General features: G+C 37.3%; 2 protein-coding genes across 3 annotated transcripts; both read right to left on the bottom strand.

Moving 5' to 3' along the window:
• Positions 1-3908: 3908 nt before the first annotated feature.
• Positions 3909-9929, bottom strand: LOC108664365 (beta carbonic anhydrase 1-like). Its single transcript, XM_018150940.2, has 7 exons — positions 9769-9929; positions 9421-9571; positions 8838-8922; positions 7914-8053; positions 5778-5939; positions 5380-5457; positions 3909-4529 (listed from the first exon to the last, which is right to left on the bottom strand). The coding sequence occupies exons 2-7, from the start codon at positions 9517-9519 to the stop codon at positions 4320-4322; spliced, it is 774 nt and encodes a 257-aa protein (XP_018006429.1). The 5' UTR covers positions 9520-9571; positions 9769-9929; the 3' UTR covers positions 3909-4319.
• A 6520-nt stretch (positions 9930-16449) lies between these two features.
• LOC108664363 lies at positions 16450-18185 on the bottom strand. Of its 2 annotated transcripts, XM_018150939.2 has the most exons (4): positions 17652-18185; positions 17194-17462; positions 16808-16922; positions 16450-16714 (listed from the first exon to the last, which is right to left on the bottom strand). In XM_018150939.2, exons 1-4 carry the CDS (start codon positions 17925-17927, stop codon positions 16697-16699), a joined length of 678 nt encoding a protein of 225 aa, XP_018006428.1. In that variant the 5' UTR covers positions 17928-18185; the 3' UTR covers positions 16450-16696. The 2 variants fall into 2 exon arrangements, with proteins under 2 accessions (XP_018006428.1, XP_018006427.1); XM_018150938.2 differs by lacking the exon at positions 16450-16714 and having other exon boundaries at positions 16733-16922.
• Positions 18186-19198: the final 1013 nt, after the last annotated feature.

Here is a 19198-nt window from a genome sequence, read left to right as displayed (position 1 = left end):
AGAATCACTTTTTCAAATTTGAATTAAATTTTATGGAATGTGTTATGTGTACTATTTTATTAGCGGCATTTATCGTTCTCACACAGTTTGGCCCATTTTGAAATTGCCTTTTCAATTTTGATAGGTATTCGACTGTTTTGTGTTTACATCGCTAATTGCTGAAATTTTTGTTCGAAAAATCAAAATGTCTTCTTTTTTTTGCCACTTGGCCATAAATGAAGCTTTTCACGCGATAAAGGCTCAATAATTTTCTTTACCACTTAATTTTACTTACTAAATTGGTAACAATTCATGATGATTTGATGATTAGACTGAACGATCGTAACGACCCATTATATTTCAAGCAAATATCTTGACTGTACTAAAAATTTGGATTCTTAGGGAGTGAAGACGAGCTTGTTCAGTTCATTCAAATTCATAGTGAAGAAGCTGAAGCTTGATGAAAGTGAATCTTTCTTCAGTGCAATCTTGAATTAGAGATAATTTATTTATCCAATACGTGATAATTATTATTATAAGATAGACGTTTATCTCTTATCGATGAAGGTGATATCGACCATAATGAAACGAAAATAGTTTAAAACTAAGGGATAATATTGATATGTTGGGTCCCTAGCATTTTACTTGCGAATAAAACCGGCTTCGCGAATTCGGTTTGCTGAATCAATTCTAAAATTTTTCTATCGTTAAGTGCATTTGAAGAATAACTTAGTTTCTCCAATTCAAAACACTGGATAATATTGTTTATATTGTGTTCCAGTATTAATAGTTCAGCATAACTAAATTACTCGTGTATGATATAAAATTCCTGAAAACACATGAAGTAAGGAACGTAAATAATACTTCCATGACGTACAAGTTTGTTTTTAATCTCATGTTCCTGCCCCAATTAACATGGAGCACACAAGTTTTATTAAACGCAAACCAAACCTTAAGAATTTCTTTACATCGCAACATTACCATAACATGCACCAGCGAACTAAGTGAAGAATTGGGTGAGTGATGTTGTCTGTAGATGAACAATATATGTATTAATATATATTTAGCGAGAGATTTGTACAAGTTCACTACCTGCATCTAACCTTCCCTGCAGCAGGCCCATCATCACACTACAGGACCCTCATCACACTGCAGGTCCCTCATCACACTGCAGGTCCCTCATCACACTGCAGGTCCCTCATCACACGGGGATGGAAGACATTACAACATCTATCATACACTCAAATAAATGAGAGACGTCGTCCAAATAGCGATGTATTTTTTGCTCTCGTGCATTTTGGCCCAGGAAAATAGAATAGCAGCGCTAGATTCATATATGTAGTATCACCATTTTGACAATTTGACACCTTTATTTTCATGAGTGAATAACGAGTCTAGCAATTCTGTATTTTATTTTTCTGTAGACGAGTAGTTAAAAAAATTATTTACTGCTGCTAAGGCATTTTTTCGAGACTAGTACTAAGAAAATAAAAGGATCAAGTACAACGATTTACGGCACAGTTTGTCGTTAGTCGCGGCCCAGTTTGTCATTAGTTGCGGCACAGTTTGTCATTAGTTACGGCACAGTTTGTCATTAGTTACGGCACAGTTTGTCGTTAGTCGCGGCCCAGTTTGTCATTAGTTGCGGCACAGTTTGTCATTAGTTGCGGCACAGTTTGTCATAAGTTACGGCACAGTTTGTCATTAGTTACGGCATAGTTTGTCATTAGTGGCGGCGCAGTTGGTCATTAGTGGCGGCGCAGTTTGTCATTAGTTGCGGCACAGTTTGTCGCATCTGCGCTCAAAAAAATTTATCGGATAAAACTTTCTACTGGAAATGATCTGTAATTTTTTCACCAACAAATCACAATTCACATTACAAAAAGTGTCGACCGAGAAATTCTATTCTCAATTTTATACTCTAATAATAAGAGAGATAAGATTAGTGAATGTAGCGTCAACATATTTAGTGAAATGTTAAGGCCTGCAGCAAACTATTTAGTAGCTATAACGAATATAAAGGAATAGGAAATGATGAACAACGACTTGAGAATCCAAATCAGCTGCTGAACAAATAAACGGACTAATAATCGTACTAAAAATATGCAACAAAACGCAGAATAAATTGATTAGTAAAAATAACAACTTCTCTGTACAACAAGTACGCTTATCACTAATATATGCTTTATGTAATGCTTCTTGGTATTACATTACTTGTACTATCGAAGTTTTGATTCATGGAACTTGTACAGTCTTCCTGTGTCAGGAATTTGCTCAAGTGATGTGTAGGTACAGAGAGCAGCATGTTGAAGCTAGATTCCCACCATCTGACGTTGAAATAACGTTGACTAAACGATTGTTCTGTAATATTACCTCTTGATCAACGTTATTTTAACGTCATTTTCCTAGGAGACAGTATCACAGTCTACAAACTAGTATACTAATAAATGTGACAAAGTTAGGACATTTTACTCGAGTCTGATTATTGAACAGTTCGTTTTAGCTTAAAAATAAAACATTTATTGCATAGCATGTCTTCGGCATGTCTTCATTGCTGTCATGATATTTAATTGTCAATATGATTTGCTAATTAGGTTTGAACAATTCTTCCGATAAGATCAAAGCAAATCTAATCGTCTTTCAATTTTGTTCAAAGTCTCAGCATAACAAAATGTATTTTCCTCGTGTCATGAAATAAGCTCGGCGTTTTCGTAACTTGTTCCTCTATTTCATTGTTCCGGCTCTAAATATATAATTTTTAATAGACTTAATTTTTTGTTTGAGAAAAAATTTTTACATTTTTTGTTGGAAAACTGATTTTTAAGTTTCCTCAAACAGTGACAGCGTTGAACTATAAATGCAGGGAGCGGAGATTAGACCGTCTCTATACAAGGTAGGAATTACCGTTTACTCAATGCTCTCTTTAACTTTAGACAAATAATGGAAATTATAACGCACGTCGTCACGCAGAACCATGAGCTAAAAGGAAGCCAGTGAGCACAAATACAATGAAAAAGCTGCTAGTGTATCAGAGCTTACATTACCAAGTCCCACTAGAAGCGTATAGTCTATACTGTCATGACGCTGTTATATATATGTAAAGCTTGTTATAGAAATCCAGTCAGTTATTCAATTCTAGAATTCTAGCTAATTATTCTACAAAAACACTAAAATATTAACTAAATTCTATAGGCAGTAAGCGACTAAACTAAACCTGTAGGTAGCACGAGTACACAGTCCCCGTTTTCAAACACATTACAATATATATATATATATATATATATACGTACAATAAAACCTTTGTCAATAAACGCATTACACTTCGTAAATGCTTATTCAACAACGCATATTACATTTCGTTAAGTTAATAAATTGCTTCTATACAGGATTCCTTGAAATAAAAAATTCATCTCGAGTTATAGGTAACTAATTAAATCACGTGTTCAATTATTTACACGTCGATGACGAAAAATATATTCAGAGTATAACTTACCAGCATTGTAACCGCTAATAGTAAAACTCTTACAGTAAAACATGAATATGGTGTTCTTAGTTCAATAATTCCCAGGACACAAATTATTCGTAAAAATATTGTATCGTAATGTATGCAATAAATGATGTTTGTTGAAAACAAATGTGGAACTTCCCCAAATGTGGAACTTCCCCATTGTTGAAAACAAATGTGGAACTTCCCCATTGTGGAACTTCCCCAATACAGAGCGTCTCGTAAAAGACTCACGATCATGTGTTCGAGAAATATGCTTGAAATAAGAATAAAATATTATTGCTTATTTGTTTAGTAAACAAACCAATAGAGAATATTCAGCGTATTGAATAGTAATTGATGAATAGTATTTACTGTACACACTCATCACAATGTAAAAATACAACACACGTGGTTCTCCCCGTAAACGTTACAATGGTTTACGATAAATGTGTACAAATAAATCGACGTATTAAAATTTGTGATTATAAAAACATAGAACAATTATCAGATCATCTTGAACATTCTCGTAACAACGTAAACACAAATAATTCCCATGAACAACACGCACAAGGTTTTCAGAATCAACATGCACAATACACATTTTATACTCCGATCATTATTCACTTCATGAGTGAATAACGAAAATGTAGGTTCCTTGCAGACTGTGCTACGAGTGTAATCCACAGGCATTTTTTGCAGGCCCCTCTGCAAAATTTGTGAACCTCATACATCATGAATAATATGTACGTGTCTCACCCACAATGAATAATATCTCTAAACCTTACCCATCCATATATCTTCCCCATAACATCACTGTACCTCACGTATGAGTAATATCCCTGCACCTGACCCATCATGAGTAATATTTATGCACCTCATCCATGAGTGTGTCGATGGTATCCTCGTTCATAGGTACAAAAGTCTTCTGTTGTCTGCTGAAGTAGTGGATGTCCCCAGAATAAATGTCGAACCAAAAGGCGTGCAGGTAAACGCGGCCTTTGGCCAGCCCGTCACGCATGAAGTTGTAGCTGGCGATGTTCTGTAGCTGCTGGAGGCAGTTCACCTGCAACCAAATTAATTTAGAACTGCAAGAAATGCACTTTAAACTGCAAAATAATGTACCGGTAGGCAGTTCACCTGCAAGAAATTACCGTGTAGCGGTCACTTTTACCTCTTGGGTCTTCCAAGTTTTGGCGGTTTACTCAATACTCGTATTTGAACTGCTCTTCTTAGCCGGGTCGTAAAATCGTATCTTTAATTTTTAATCTTGACCGGCCAGAAACTGAGTCGCATTTACAATGTTAAATGTCGTTGCATTAAGCTCGTATCTAAGATTGTAAGATGATAGTTACATGTAGAAATATTAATTTTAATAGCTTCTATTAATTAAGAAATAGGCTGAGTCCCCTACTAAACTACGAGATAAATAATAAATTTCGTTTCCAACAGAAAAAAGCTACTAAATGCATGACTTCCTTTAAATATATTTTTTCAACTAATGTAGCACTTGTTGATTAATGGATCGATCGAGCCCACCTACTAATAATACATTAGCAAAAAGGTATTAAAATATATTTTATTAAATAATAAATTGTACAGATTTTAATGAATGATATATTTTATTTCCAACTGATCAGAGCTGAAAAAATGCATGGCTGCCCTGTAATATATTTGCTGACTTTTGACTAAAATAACGACTTCTATTCGAAATGTATGAATTGATAGAGCAAACCTACTAGATAAATAATAATATTTTATTTCCAACAGATCGAAACAACAAAATTAATTGGCTCAATTAATTATTAATTAGTGTTCAATTAATTGTTAATTGATAATAACTGCCTATTCTACCTATTTTTATTCTAATATTTTTTCCAATACACCGTAACTTGAAAATGCACGCAGCGCCTCACCTGCGATAGCTTGTCTTCGGGGGAGAACTGGTCGTCAGGGTCGATGTAGGCCACGAACCTACGTAACGGCGTCTCGCCCTGCACATCAACCAGGGGGAGTAATTACAATCAAAATTAAAAATACTTAGCCAATTCATTTAAAAAGGGGCATTATTATTATTATTTTCTCAGGGCAAAATACATTATTATATATGTTATTATAATTAATTTTGAGCCAAAATAATGTGCGTTTTGGCTATTTTGCATGTTAAAAATATTAGAACATTAAAATAAAAATCCGTATAACAGGTTAATAAAAACCGGAATAATTAGTGATATGTGGGATTAACTGGAGAAGCCGATGGGGTAACAATCTCGTAATTATTATTGAAAGTATGGCATCAGAAGACCATATGTACCTGAAACACGAGCGGTTGCTTGAAGTCGTTGAGTTCGAGTTGTGCGTATTTAATGAGCGAGTCATGGCCGTGTCTGACCAGCCATGCCTTCAGGGGAGACTGCTTCACAATCTCCCGTGTTGACATGTCACTGTTGCGCAGCAGATGAAGCATGTTCATCGCCTGAAAATAATGGTTTTACCATAATAAAACATACTGTTTAAATTTATTCTATTAGAACTCCGATTGGTTACTTCGGTCTTAGTGGCTTAAAAATAAATAATTATTAGATCCAGTAGTCTAAACAATTAATCAGATCTTATATCGGCTTCCCAACTTTGCGTCCAAACAAGATAATTCTATTGAGTAATCCGATCAATTACTTCGGTCTTTGTGGCTCCACAACCTAGCATCCAATTTATAGATTATTCTTCTTATCAATAGTTCGATCGATTGCTCCGGGCATTACAGAAACATATTTGGCATACTTCACAAGTATGCTAACGAAAATATATAATTGTCATCCGCCGTTCAAGGAAGCCAGGTTCAGCGAAATGAATTTGCGTTTCAGAAGGAATAATCTATAGGAATAATTATTTTATATTCACAGCGTCAGCAGAGAGCGACCGTAGCACTGATACGCCTCCCTGCCGGGTCAAACTGGGTCAGGATGACCCACATAAGTGACAGAAAGTGCATCGCTATTATCGCTATTTAGAAACCAGGTTCGTCCTGATCCGGAATGCAAAAATGTCCTACAGCACAAGAAGAAGTTGAATTGATCATCTGGATCTTTGGTTCCTCGTTCGTTCTGCAATTCGTCCTCTTATTTATTATCTTAGTTAAAATACACCTGCTATATACCGTATCATCGTATAGGCCATACCATACATCGAAGCAACACTATGGGTTAAGCTGCTGGTTAAAAATAAAACTATGTGGCTTAAGGATCATGAAAGCTTATTTTATATCTTCACGTACGTCGATATTTTACTAATTAATTTGGGTGAGATATATGGTTGAAAAAATGTTATTTCGTTGCACGTCTAAAGTACGTCATTCACGCTACAGATGACGCCATTCACGTTACAGATGACGTCACTCACGTTACAGATGACGTCATACACGTTACAGATGATGATGACGTCATTCACGTTACAGATGACGTCATTCACGTTACAGATGACGTCATTCACGTTACAGATGACGTCATACACGTAACAAATGGCAGCAAATTGAATGCTGATGTGATATGACCCCACCGCCCGTCAGTACACCGTAAGTAAAAGACTCAAGCGAGTTCCTTATTTTAATTACTTCATCATCGCTAATCAGCCCAAAACCCCAAATAGTCAATATTCCTAATTTCTTTTACATACTTTATTTAAATATCTTATACGAGCGATTGAACGGGTGGTTTATTTTAAAGGATATGTAACAAAAAAAAAATAATTTACTTGGAATTTAATGTAAGATACAAATTTTGACGTCTTGACGCGGTTAACAGCAAATATCTAAACCGTGTATTTAATAAAACAAAGAATTATGTTAGTAGATTTTTAAATGGATTGATTCTTGAATTAGAAAAAAAGTACTTTTAGTTCACTGATTGTGAAGTGAACTAATAGCAATCTTGCAATCTGATTATTCCTACACGATGTGGCTTATGTTTCTACAATTTCATAATATAAGCTAATATTCAGGTGAATTAAAGAGGACGCAAAAATAAATAGCGGCTTACCCTGCAGTCCGAGTGGCCGTGCAGGATACAGACGTTTCTCTAATTTAATATAAGTAATTGATAATCAAATTAACTTTCATTGTGACGTGAAATACGGTACAGTTGGCAGCACACGACGATGTGCAATTTTCTTCAATTTACAGTATAGATAATTAATGTTATTATTAATTATGACGAAAAAGATTACTTGCCTTACAGTCGGAGCGGCCCCACGCGAGGACGATCAATTTACTCTTATGTACAGTAAAATTAATGGATATTCTAGTTAATGGTAACAAAATAAATAACGACTTGCCTTGCAGTCTGAGTTGCAGCACACGATGACGTTAATATTTTTTAATACAGTTGAATTAGTATTTACTGTATATAATTTATTCTTTTTAATTAATTGTAAGTTAAAGAATAGTATAAGTTACCTTACAGTCAGAGTGACCGCACACAATGACATGCTTGATGCCGTTGATGACACAGCCGAGCTCCAGCGCTGCAGGCTCCGTGGTGATCTCCTCACCCCCACACAGCATCGCGTGCGGCACCAAGTTGCCTGCGTTACGTACTGTTGAAACGTTGCAACCAATTACAACCTGCATGCTTAGCACAAATTACAACCTGCATGCTTAGCACAAATTACAACCTGCATGCTTGGCACAAATTACAACCTGTGTTTAAACCATTTACAACCCATGGTATTGAAATCAATTAGACTCTGTGTTGCTTTAACCAATTATAACCTACTTTGTGCGGGGGATACACCATTGACCGAGTACAGGGCGAGCACTGCGCTCGTTCTAGAACATGGTAGAAATATATTGTTAAGTAAGTACATTATGACTGATGCACTTGACGAAAACTCGTACCTGGTATTTATCTTACTGCTTAACGATCCAATTGACTTTAAACATTAGTACTTCAATTTGCAACTAACGAGCATACTTTTCCAGCTGCTGATTGGCCCCCGTCAACGTCTGGGCCCCATCACCAGCGACGTGTAGCCCCAACACCCTCGACGTCTTGCTTTATCACCGGCAACGTATGGCTTCATCACCGTTATCTGGCCCTAGCTCCTCCACCCCCTCCAACACCCGCGACGTGTAGTATATCACCCGCGACATTGACCATATCTCGCAACATCTAGCGCCCCATCACCCGTGACACCTGGTCACCATCACCCGCTCCAGCTCCTGCTTCATCCCCCGCGACATCCCTCACCTTATGTTTCCATGTCAAAATGCCAGGTTTTATTTTTTCGGCACATGCTTGATTATTCAAATAAAATGCTAATCACAGGAACGTATTTTCCTAGAATCAAGGCAAGCAAAGAACACGATTTATTGCCTCACCAATGAACATGTCACCCACGTTGGTCTGAGTGAAGCGAGTGGGCAGCATGCGGCTATCCATGCATGTGAAGAACACGGCTTTTGGCTGCACAGTCGAACACAAAATCAATTAAAAGTTGAACAAATCATGAGACTAATTGTCAATTTTTTGTTGTTTTTCACCCTTATTATCTATAAATTTTCTAATGGAGCTGTTTAATGGAGCTGTCGTATTTATATTCTACATATGCCATAGATTTATACCGAGAGAGCAGGAATAGTTCTTATTAATTATTATCACTAGACTGTGGGTATTGTCAACCCACTTTTTATTCAGATCTTATTCTAAGTTCAACCCTATCCTTGGTATAGGTATATGTTTCAGATTTAGCAATCCAAGGCAACGATGGATCGCCCATTATCATTATTATTCTTTCTATCATTCAAATCTCGATCGAAGTTCTATTCTAAGATTCAGATTCTAGTCTAAGTTCTTCTCTATCATTCAGATACGGTATCGATCTAAGTTCTTCATAATTCAGGTCTCGATCTATGCAATGAATCAGACTAACATATACATATGTAAGACTATAGCACAACTCACATGTGGGTCATTGCGAACCACTTTGAATTGCTGGACCATTCCATCCCGGCAAGTCTGGCGATATTTCATAACTCCTTGCAAAATCTTGTCTATACCCATGGCAAAAAGTTCTTGTTCAAGGGCTCAGGTATACACTTCTAATGAACAAAATCTGAAACAATGGTAGTATAGTTTAGAAAAAAATTAGTTTTTGTCAAAATGTTCTTAGGTACAATATTTAGAATTATTTTATGAACAATTAGGTTCATAAATTTCCGTTGAACAATGATATGTATTTACACAAACTTTTCATTCTTAATAGTTTAATAATAGTTAAAAGTACACTGATATTGGGCTTTCTTTACTTACCTTAGTAATGCACACCATGCAAGTGGAAATAGAATCTGGGCAAGATATTTGCTATTTAATTGGCTGCAAAAAGATTTCAATATTGAACACAAGTAATACGAATGAAAATTAACTATGATTCATAAATATTTTTGAAAATAAATTTTCACAACTTGATTTCAGTGGTTACCTATCTTATGAGAGAGCAACACCTTAGCTGGGAAATGAAGTCTGCAGAATGATTAAAAAAATATATGTTTTCATTAACAAATGGAACCTACATACCCAGGCATCCAACACACTAATGACTGAAATAATAGGGCTAGGGCAGATGAAAACCATTTGAACTTCTAACTAAATGTTCTTTTTTCCCCTTCTAAGATAAAACTCAAGATTTGACACCAGCAATGTCACAATTCAAAGTCTCAAAAAAAAAAAAATTAACATTCAAGGCATGAAATCCAAATTCACACAGAAGATTTTTACATGTCTTTAAATTTGATAACTTCATGGCTTCAAAAATCCATTCACAGCTTGGAGAATAGAAACTTCTTTTAACCTGTCACTTAAGATGCCACAACATTAATGTTATCACTTTCAATAGAAACATTTTATTTTATGAACAAAATTGAAAAAGACTTTGAAAAAGGGCAGAATATCTTAGCAGTTTTTATGTAGAAATTTGACCTTACAGTTGTAGTTCTGGCCAGATGAGCAGTTCATATAAAGCATATAGATGAGCAGTTCTATTGATAAGCAGTGCATAAAAAGCAAAAAATGAGCAATTATCAAAAGATTTATGGTGCCACATGAGCATCAAAATATTAGCACAAACTTTCCACACCCCTCTACAGTGGGTACAGACTACAGAGGCTAGAAGGCCTCTATAATATTGGCTAGAGGGCCGTCTTGGCACTCCCATTTTCTCTCGTCTACATGTACAATGAGGGTACAGAGTCTAGAGGGCCTCTAAAGTCTAGCTTCTGCTATAATATCCTCTCTACCTGACCTTGCTCCCCTTTTCTCCTACAATTTATTAAATTGCATCAAAGGAGAGACTTTTTGAGACTCTTCCTCAGTTCATTTTTGAGTCCTATAGGTTGACCAGTAAAGTATAATAGATACCAGCATTATCATACATAGTAAATTAATTTATATATTGAGTAGATGAGGAAATTAAAAATGAACTGATCCTAAAAATTTTGTGGTTTGTCATTGTCACTAATAAAACATTATGCCCACTAACAAAACTAATATGTGAGTGACAAAAGGCAGCCAGCCAATATAAACTAAAGGCCTAACTCATGAAAGTCTTTTACATAGTCACCACATTGTAAATCCAAATCCAAATTGGATCAGGCTTTTAAACCCATTTCACTGAAGTCTGAAGATTTGTCACCAACACCAGAAGTCTAAAATTGCCTAAACTTTTAAGATTTCTTGTCTTCAGTAGAAATACACAGAGGTGGGCAGCAGCGTGCTACATTTTCAGTAGCGGTAGCGGAGCTACATTTAAGCAATTGTAGTGGTAGCAGTAGCACCCGCTACATATTTAAGTAGCGATACAAGGTTTTGCCACTACAGCGGCCAGCGCTACCGCTACATTTATAGATAATGCCTTTAGATTTTACTGAATAGTATTAAATATTATTTTAAAACCAGCATGATTCATACATAATATTAATTACAGAATAAAACTGTACAAAAGATTTGTCAACCTCAGCCTGTTACTAGTGTCAACATGCAGAGGTGGGCAGTAGCGCGCTACATGTAGCGGCCGCTACTAGCGGCCGCTACATTTTCAGTAGCGGTAGCGGTAGCGGCTCTACATTTAAGGCAATGTAGCGGTAGCGGTAGCGCCCGCTACATATTTAAGTAGCGATACGAGGTTTTGCCGCTACAGCGCTACCGCTACATTTATAGATAAAGCCTTTAGATTTTACTTAAGGGGACAGGCTACCCTCCAACAAAACTTTTTTGTTTACAGACGGATCGTTTTGAAACTTGGCACACATATGTAAAACAAGAAATCTAAGACCTTTTTGTTCATGCAAATTTATAAAATGAAAGAAAACGTAGAATTAATAGAAAACGGCAAATAAGGGGTACTCTAAAAAAGTTTATAATTTTTGCAGATCACATGCTACAATGTCGAGACATATATCATTCGATTTGTAACAATACTATCTAGCGACTGTAGAGCCCCGGTTTTTTAGGTTTTTTATTTTCCCCATCGTTTTTTTCGCGTTCTTCCCATTTTTTCACATTTTTAATTCAAATAAATCTTTGTACATATTGTTAAAAAATGTTCATATATATATTTTTAAAATTGTCTTACGCAAAAATTATAGCACGCACAGACATGCGGTAAACTTTTAGATTGGTAGATTAAAGTTCACATCCATGTAGGGAAGGTAAAACATAAAAATAACTGTAACTTCTATTTACTGTATTTAACCCTGGGGTAACCCATACTAGTTCGGTTAGGTTAATTGCAATAAAGTTGCATTGATATGTATTAAAAATGTTTTATTATCATTAAATGTTAATGAGTAAATCCCAATAGCAGAACAATAAATATTTAAAGATTTCCAATAATTTTAGCCATTGTAGCGGCTAATGTAGCGCGCTACATTTTACTGTAGCGGTAGCGGTAGCGCCCGTTACAATCTAGTGGGTGTAGCGGTAGCGGTAGCGCCCGCTACATTTAGAGCATGTAGCGGTAGCGGTAGCGCCCGCTACATTTAGAGCATGTAGCGGTAGCGGTAGCGCCCGCTACATTTAGAGCATGTAGCGGTAGCGGTAGCGCCGCTACATTTCCAAGTAGCGCTGCCCAGCTCTGTCAACATGTTAGTTGTTAAGTTGTTACCAGTTACCACTTACAGGTATTTTTTCATGTTTCAGTTTGCTTAGTTATTTTTACACAGTTATTTTTATGTTCCACCTTCCCTACATCATACATAGATGTCTGCTTTAATCTACCAATAAAATAAATAAAAAATAATCCACATATATATACAAATAAAAGAGTGATTTTTTATATGTACGGTATTTGTGGATAATTTTTGAGATTTGTAGATTAAAGTAGACATCCATGTAGGGAAGGTAAAACATAGAAATAACTGTAACTTGTATTTACTCTATCTAACCCATACTAGTTCAGTAGTTTGGTTAGGTTAATTGCAATAAAGTTGCATTAATATGTTTTGAAAATGTTTTATTATCATTAAATGTTTATAAGTAAATCTCAATAGCAGAACAATAAATATTTAGAGATTTCCAATAATTTTGGCCATTGTAGTGGCGCTACATTTACTGTAGCGGTAGTGCCCACTACAATCTAGTGGGTGACTGGGTGTAGCGGTAGCGCCTGCTACATTTACAGCATGTAGCGTTAGCGGCGCTACATTTCAAAGTAGCACTGCCCAGCTCTGGAAATACATATTATATAATGAAGTTAGAGGTGTTTAGTAAGAAATTTGTTTGCAAATTCTGCTCAATTCTGAATTTTCATTTGTCATGATCGACATGATGTAGATTTTGTTTTTGATGCTGATCAGATGAGAGCTGAGTGAGCCTGACTGCCCTGAGTCAGCTCAGCTCCAAGCCTTCAGGCTTCAGCTGATGCGGTGGGGAACTAGTGCCAAAGATCTTCAGATATTTTCTCACTATCTGGCATCTGCCCTTTGGTAAAGTGCAACTATGGGCTATGGCCTAATAATGGGCATTAATGGCCAACTTACCGAGGGAGGGCTTTTCTCATTCTCAGTTATCACAGTCATTTTCATTTACAATGAATAACCTAACTAGAGCAGTAAACTAAGTACAGACTTGAGCATTAGAGTCATAATAGGGTAAACGCGGTATATTCCGTCACATTAAGGACGCATCGAGAAATGAAAAACTATAAAAAATAACCGTATGCGTTACTCAAGTTCTGTTTGTTTATGTGACTCTCAAAACACCGCACTACGTGTCAGCAACAACGAAACGTCACAAAATATTGCCATATTTATTTAAAAGCCTTTAGAATGGAAACCTACCAAATCCCTATATTCCGTCACTGTGTGTGGCAATATTCAGCACGTGGTGAGGCGTATTCGGTCCGCGCTTCAAATTCTACTGATACGTAATGCCGTCATCCACGTGTTCGAATTCCGTTTGCTGTGTGAGCTGTATTGGAATACAACATATCATCTATTAATTTATTTACCACTTGAAATCAGCGAATACAAATATACTTAAATGATTCCTAATATATTCACAGACATATTTAAAAGTCTCAAACCATAATATTCTTCCTATACAAACAGTTATTCACTATTTGGTAGAGCAAGGTCAACTGTCAAATTTGATACATTTTTTGATGATCTCACTGGGTAGCGTGCATCGTCTCTCTTTGGATCTCAATATTTTCCCACTAGATGGCCAAGACCTAGTGTTTTGGCATTAGTTTGACGCACAAATGTATGACGTCACCATTTCAACTATCAACGAACACATGGAACTAAAACAAAGCTTAATATAAAGGAAAAACTAAAGAGGTGACGGAATTACCCACGATGACGGAACGGAATATACCGCATTTACCCTAATAATGATAATAATAGTGGTTTCAGCGTTTATTAGGCCCTAGGCTTGCAACTTACTGTCACTGCTTACTGCTACAACTCTGCTGTGCTTAACCAACCGGCATCCTCGCCAATTTTAACCAGAAACTGGCGCACAGAGCTGGGATCGAACCCGCACCTCTCTGCGCCAATCTTGGTACTCCGAACTTTTAACCACTGGGCCACCCTGACTGACACTCTGACAGCATTATTTACACTACACAATTTGAGTCATAATAATGCAATTATTGAAAGAAATTAGACACATTCGTCATTTTACTTGCTACACGTAAAACACCATCCCGGCAGCCGGCTGACTGGCACCTCTGACCGTCTAACATCGCTGTTTTTTTCAGTTGTGACGGGGATTGGGGAATCTGACCTCGAAAATCGGGAGCCCATAGCTAACTTGCATTCCGGATTCCGTACGTGCATAAAAGTTAAGCTTTCTGCAATTACCGACGATACAGCAATAGCACAATTCGGCAGAAGCTGTCAGCAAGTCCCAAGGTATAGAACTATCACGATAAACATCAAATATTAATAAATAGAATTTTGTTGATTCGCCATCAAAATTCTTACCAAGAGAGCGATAATTGTCTAAGATCCTAAATTAAAAAAAAAAATAATTTACAGGAAAACCAAAATTTTTGTTAATTTTCGAAACGGATATGCTTTCAATTGAAATCTAGCCATCAAAAATCAGTTCAACCTGACTGTCAGAGAAAAACATGAATTCTGACAACGTTCGTGATATTTAACGAAAAAAATTACAAAAAACAATAGCGAAAAAGGCATACTTTAGATTATTATTTGAATGCAGGCATAAAATTAAATTTAATCCTATTCGGTCACCAAAAATATTCATTATATCCGTACATATATATTACTATGGGATGATCCACAGCCTCATAGCTACGTCAGTTTCGGAAAGATGTGGTCAAAAAGCCAGTTCTTAGATCTCCCGGATACAAGTTGGAACATTGAAGGAATAGGCCAGACTACGTAGGCCTATTCTGCAACGTCCTCTTCTATACTTCCTTACTAGAAATATTGATAAAATGCGACCCAAAACTATTATCATGTATATAAAAAAATGTCCCAATATAACGATCTGAATATTTATAGACATGGATACGATATGAAAAAAGTTGCACATTTTTAAATCCTGTAAAAAATACAGGTTATAATTTTTCATAACAAATTTTACGAATTAAACAAGCGCACGAACCAAATTCGTGCGACCAATATCGGCCTAAAACCATTAACAGCTATCTTAATTACCAACGTTAAACATTATGATTGAAATAAATTATTTCAGGTTAGGAAAAACACAAAAACAAATAAATAAATGTGTTTTATTACTCTATGATATAACAAACGTATATGTATGTGCAGGCAGTATAACTGGGTTACGATGCTTACACGAGATATCAAAAATACAAATGCTATACTAGCATACATGGCTAAACATATCAACCTTTAACCATCTCGTGTGCCCAGTAACTTAAAGTGAGTCAGGAGTAACTAAATGCGAGTCAGGAGTAACTAAATGTGAGTCAGGAGTAACGAAATGTGAGTCAGGAGTAACTAAATACGAGTCAGGAGTAACTAAATGTGAGTCAGGAGTAACTAAATGTGAGTCAGGAGTAACTAAATGTGAGTCAGGAGTAACTAAATGCGAGTCAAGAGTAACTCAAGTCGAGGAGTCAGCGCTAAAGCAATTCAGGGAATAACTGACGTACCGTAATATTCTGGCGCAAATCGAGCGACAACAAAGTTTACATTGTAACCGCGTAATGCTTGTGAAAACAATAAAAAAGAACGGGACGTATTATCCAAAAATCGACACACTTTCTTACCCACTGATAGGCATTTTTCTCGGTAAAAGTGTGTCTTTTTGACCCACACAATGGCCAAAAAGTGTATCACTACTAGACAAAGTCCCATTCACTTCACCGAGTTTCGCCTTATTCCTATATCTTCAACGATTAAAATGTCTGCTGATAACCACCCCCATAGATCAAACCATAAGAAGATATATATAGTTAAATAAAAATATACGAATAAAATTAAAAATATATAAACTCTCACTTCATGTACGGATGATGAAAATTCACAAAAAAGGACGGAAAGAAAAAAAAAATCGCGAATAAAAAAGCTTCATGCCTCAAGGCGATCAAATAATAGAAAAACTCGCGCTTTATGTCTGATTTTACTAGAAAATATGAATACAAATCAAAGAAACTGGTGAACGAGAAAGAAATATGTTATTAAAAGGCTAGTATCAGAGCGTGAAGAGCATCTCTGTATGTAGCTGCTCTGCAGAGACAGTGCCGTCAGAGCGTGAAGAGCATCTCTCTCTGCAGAGACAGTGCCGTCAGAGCGTGAAGAACATCTCTGTATGTAGCTGCTCTGCAGAGACAGTGCCGTCAGAGTGTGAAGAGCATCTCTCTCTGCAGCTGCTCTGCAGAGACAGTGCCATCTATACGCCTCAGGTCTCTGTTAAACACCGAGTACGCGCTTACCTCCCCAGGGGCGCGGGGAGATGTTCGTAGATTGCATCTGTAACACAAGAATGGTTATTGCACCTGATATATCTGATGGGTAATTCCAGTTTAGCACCAGATAGGTATTAGGCAGGCAGATTTCAATTGGATTGAAGGCAAAAGAATAAATTATACTCTTAAGGTATAGTCAAAAATTATCATTAAGTATCCATTATATCATCCTTAATCAAGTATTAGTCATGAGCGCGCTTCAACGAAATCCAGATATAATGAATGCAAATGTAATACGCGTGGAAGACACTATTAAGCATTATTGCAGTACTTACCCTATGAAAACAAAACCAGAGAATAGAAAGAACACGGCGCCGAACTGCCATATGATGAATATTTTCCACAATAGCAGCCATAGAACAATCTTCAGTGCAAGAGCCGCCCACTCAATCCTCGAACGCCGCCGAATTATTTTAGAGAAAACGCTTGCCGGTTGAGCCTCAGTCGACTCCTGGTCGGAGTCGGAGTCAGACGCGTCATCCTCGCGCGGCAGAAGCGGATCATGAATTTCCTCGTTGTTGTTAGTGGCATCAACTACATCGTTCTGCATGTCATAGAATAAAATAAATTCTATAGTTGAGAATGTAGATTCATGTACCGGAACTTATTGAACCATTCCTAAAATTTACGAAAATGATACGTCAATTAATAATTCCTAGGTATATCATTGCAGATATACTTACACATTATGATCAAAACAATAATCACAATTTGTAGTGATATAACTAATTACCGCAAGTCGCAAGGTTCTCCCGCCAGGGGCGTGGCGCTGGAGGTGCTCGGGGGCAACCGCGACGTAAAGGGCATTCGTTATTTTCGCTCCGACAGCGTCGAAAAAATCAAAAATCGGATTAAAAAACGTGAACGATCTTCTTCTAGATGGACTGTCATCTCTAGGAATTATCGTGGGGTTATCGGTCATTATTCTTCGTCTAGCGTCTTTTTCTTGGGCTTCTTTTTGTTTCTTAAGTCGGTACTCAGCAAGTTGTTGTTCAATGGATGAGGTCATTTTCAACTGTTTATAGCTAAATTATTTAACTTTATTCACTATTTTAGTCACTTTACATTAATTTCATACGCGAAAACTCAAAATGGCTAAGAAAAAATCCGAGATTAGTTTCTGCATGTGCAATAAAGTTGTTACATTTCGAACTCACGCCTGTCATAAGCGTATATAGTGTTGACATTGCTTCAATGCATAGAATCAAGTGCTAGAAAGGATGGTAAATCGGTTTACTGCAAAATAATAATTTATGTCAAGTAATAAATCGTATTTGGCGATAAAAGTTGAAGTCTAGATAAAGACAACACTCGTAATACACTCAATACTCAGGATACTCAAGATACTTGATACTCAGGATACTTGATAGTCAAGCTACTTGATACTCAAGATACTTGATACTCAAGATACTTGATACTCAAGATACTTGATACTCAAGATACTTGATACTCAAGATACTTGATACTCAAGNCGCAGCGGCCTTCGAACACGCAGCGGCCTTCGAACACGCAGCGGCCTTCGAACACGCAGCGGCCTTCGAACACGCAGTGGCCTTCGAACACGCAGCGGCCTTCGAACACGCAGCGGCCTTCGAACTCGCAGCGGCCTTCGAACACGCAACGGCCTTAGAACACGCAGCGGCCTTCGAACTCGCAGCGGCCTTCGAACACGCAGCGGCCTTAGAACACGCAGCGGCCTTAGTACACGCAGTGGCCTTAGAACACGCAGCGGCCTTAGAACACGCAGCGGCCTTATAGAACACGCGGCCTTAGAACACGCAGCGGCCTTCAAACACGCGGCGGCAATCAAACACGCGGCGGCCTTCAAACGAGCGGCGGCCTTCGAACACGCAGTGGCCTTATAGAACACGCAACGGCCTTAGAACACGCAGTGGCCTTAGAACACGCAACGGCCTTAGAACACGCAGCGGCCACGGAACACGCGTCCTTAGTGCACGCAGTGGCCTTAGAACACGCAGCGGCCTTATAGAACACGCAGCGGCCTTTGAACACGCAGCGGCCTTCGAACACGCAGCGGCCTTATAGAACACGCAGCGGCCTTATAGAACACACAGCGGCCTTAGAACACGCAGCGGCCTTAGTACACGCAGCGGCCTTAGAACCTGTCTCTTATACACATCTAGATGTTTGATACTCAAGATACTTGATACTCAAGATACTTGATACTCAAGATACTTGATACTCAAGATACTTGATACTCGAGATACTTGATACTCAAGATACTCAGGATACTTGATACTCAAGATACTCAGGATACTT

The sequence above is a fragment of the Hyalella azteca genome, unplaced genomic scaffold (genome assembly GCF_000764305.2).
Source record: "Hyalella azteca isolate HAZT.00-mixed unplaced genomic scaffold, Hazt_2.0.2 contig12079, whole genome shotgun sequence".
Lineage (NCBI taxonomy): Eukaryota > Metazoa > Arthropoda > Malacostraca > Amphipoda > Hyalellidae > Hyalella > Hyalella azteca.
This window is presented reverse-complemented; position numbering and strand designations above follow the sequence as displayed.

What these genes read in the sequence shown, in the direction of transcription:
- LOC108664363 (XM_018150939.2), bottom strand. Translation starts at nt 17,927, where the DNA reads ATGACCTCATCCATTGAACAACAACTTGCTGAGTACCGACTTAAGAAA. An exon ending in GGAGAACCTTGCGACTTGCG is followed by an intron (nt 17,463 to 17,651) that starts GTAATTAGTTAT and finishes TATGACATGCAG; the next exon opens with AACGATGTAGTTGATGCCAC. An exon ending in TCTGGTTTTGTTTTCATAGG is followed by an intron (nt 16,923 to 17,193) that starts GTAAGTACTGCA and finishes CTTGTGTTACAG; the next exon opens with ATGCAATCTACGAACATCTC.
- LOC108664365 (XM_018150940.2), bottom strand. Translation starts at nt 9,519, where the DNA reads ATGGGTATAGACAAGATTTTGCAAGGAGTTATGAAATATCGCCAGACT. An exon ending in AGCAACCGCTCGTGTTTCAG is followed by an intron (nt 5,458 to 5,777) that starts GTACATATGGTC and finishes GTTGATGTGCAG; the next exon opens with GGCGAGACGCCGTTACGTAG. An exon ending in CCGAAGACAAGCTATCGCAG is followed by an intron (nt 4,530 to 5,379) that starts GTGAGGCGCTGC and finishes ATTTGGTTGCAG; the next exon opens with GTGAACTGCCTCCAGCAGCT.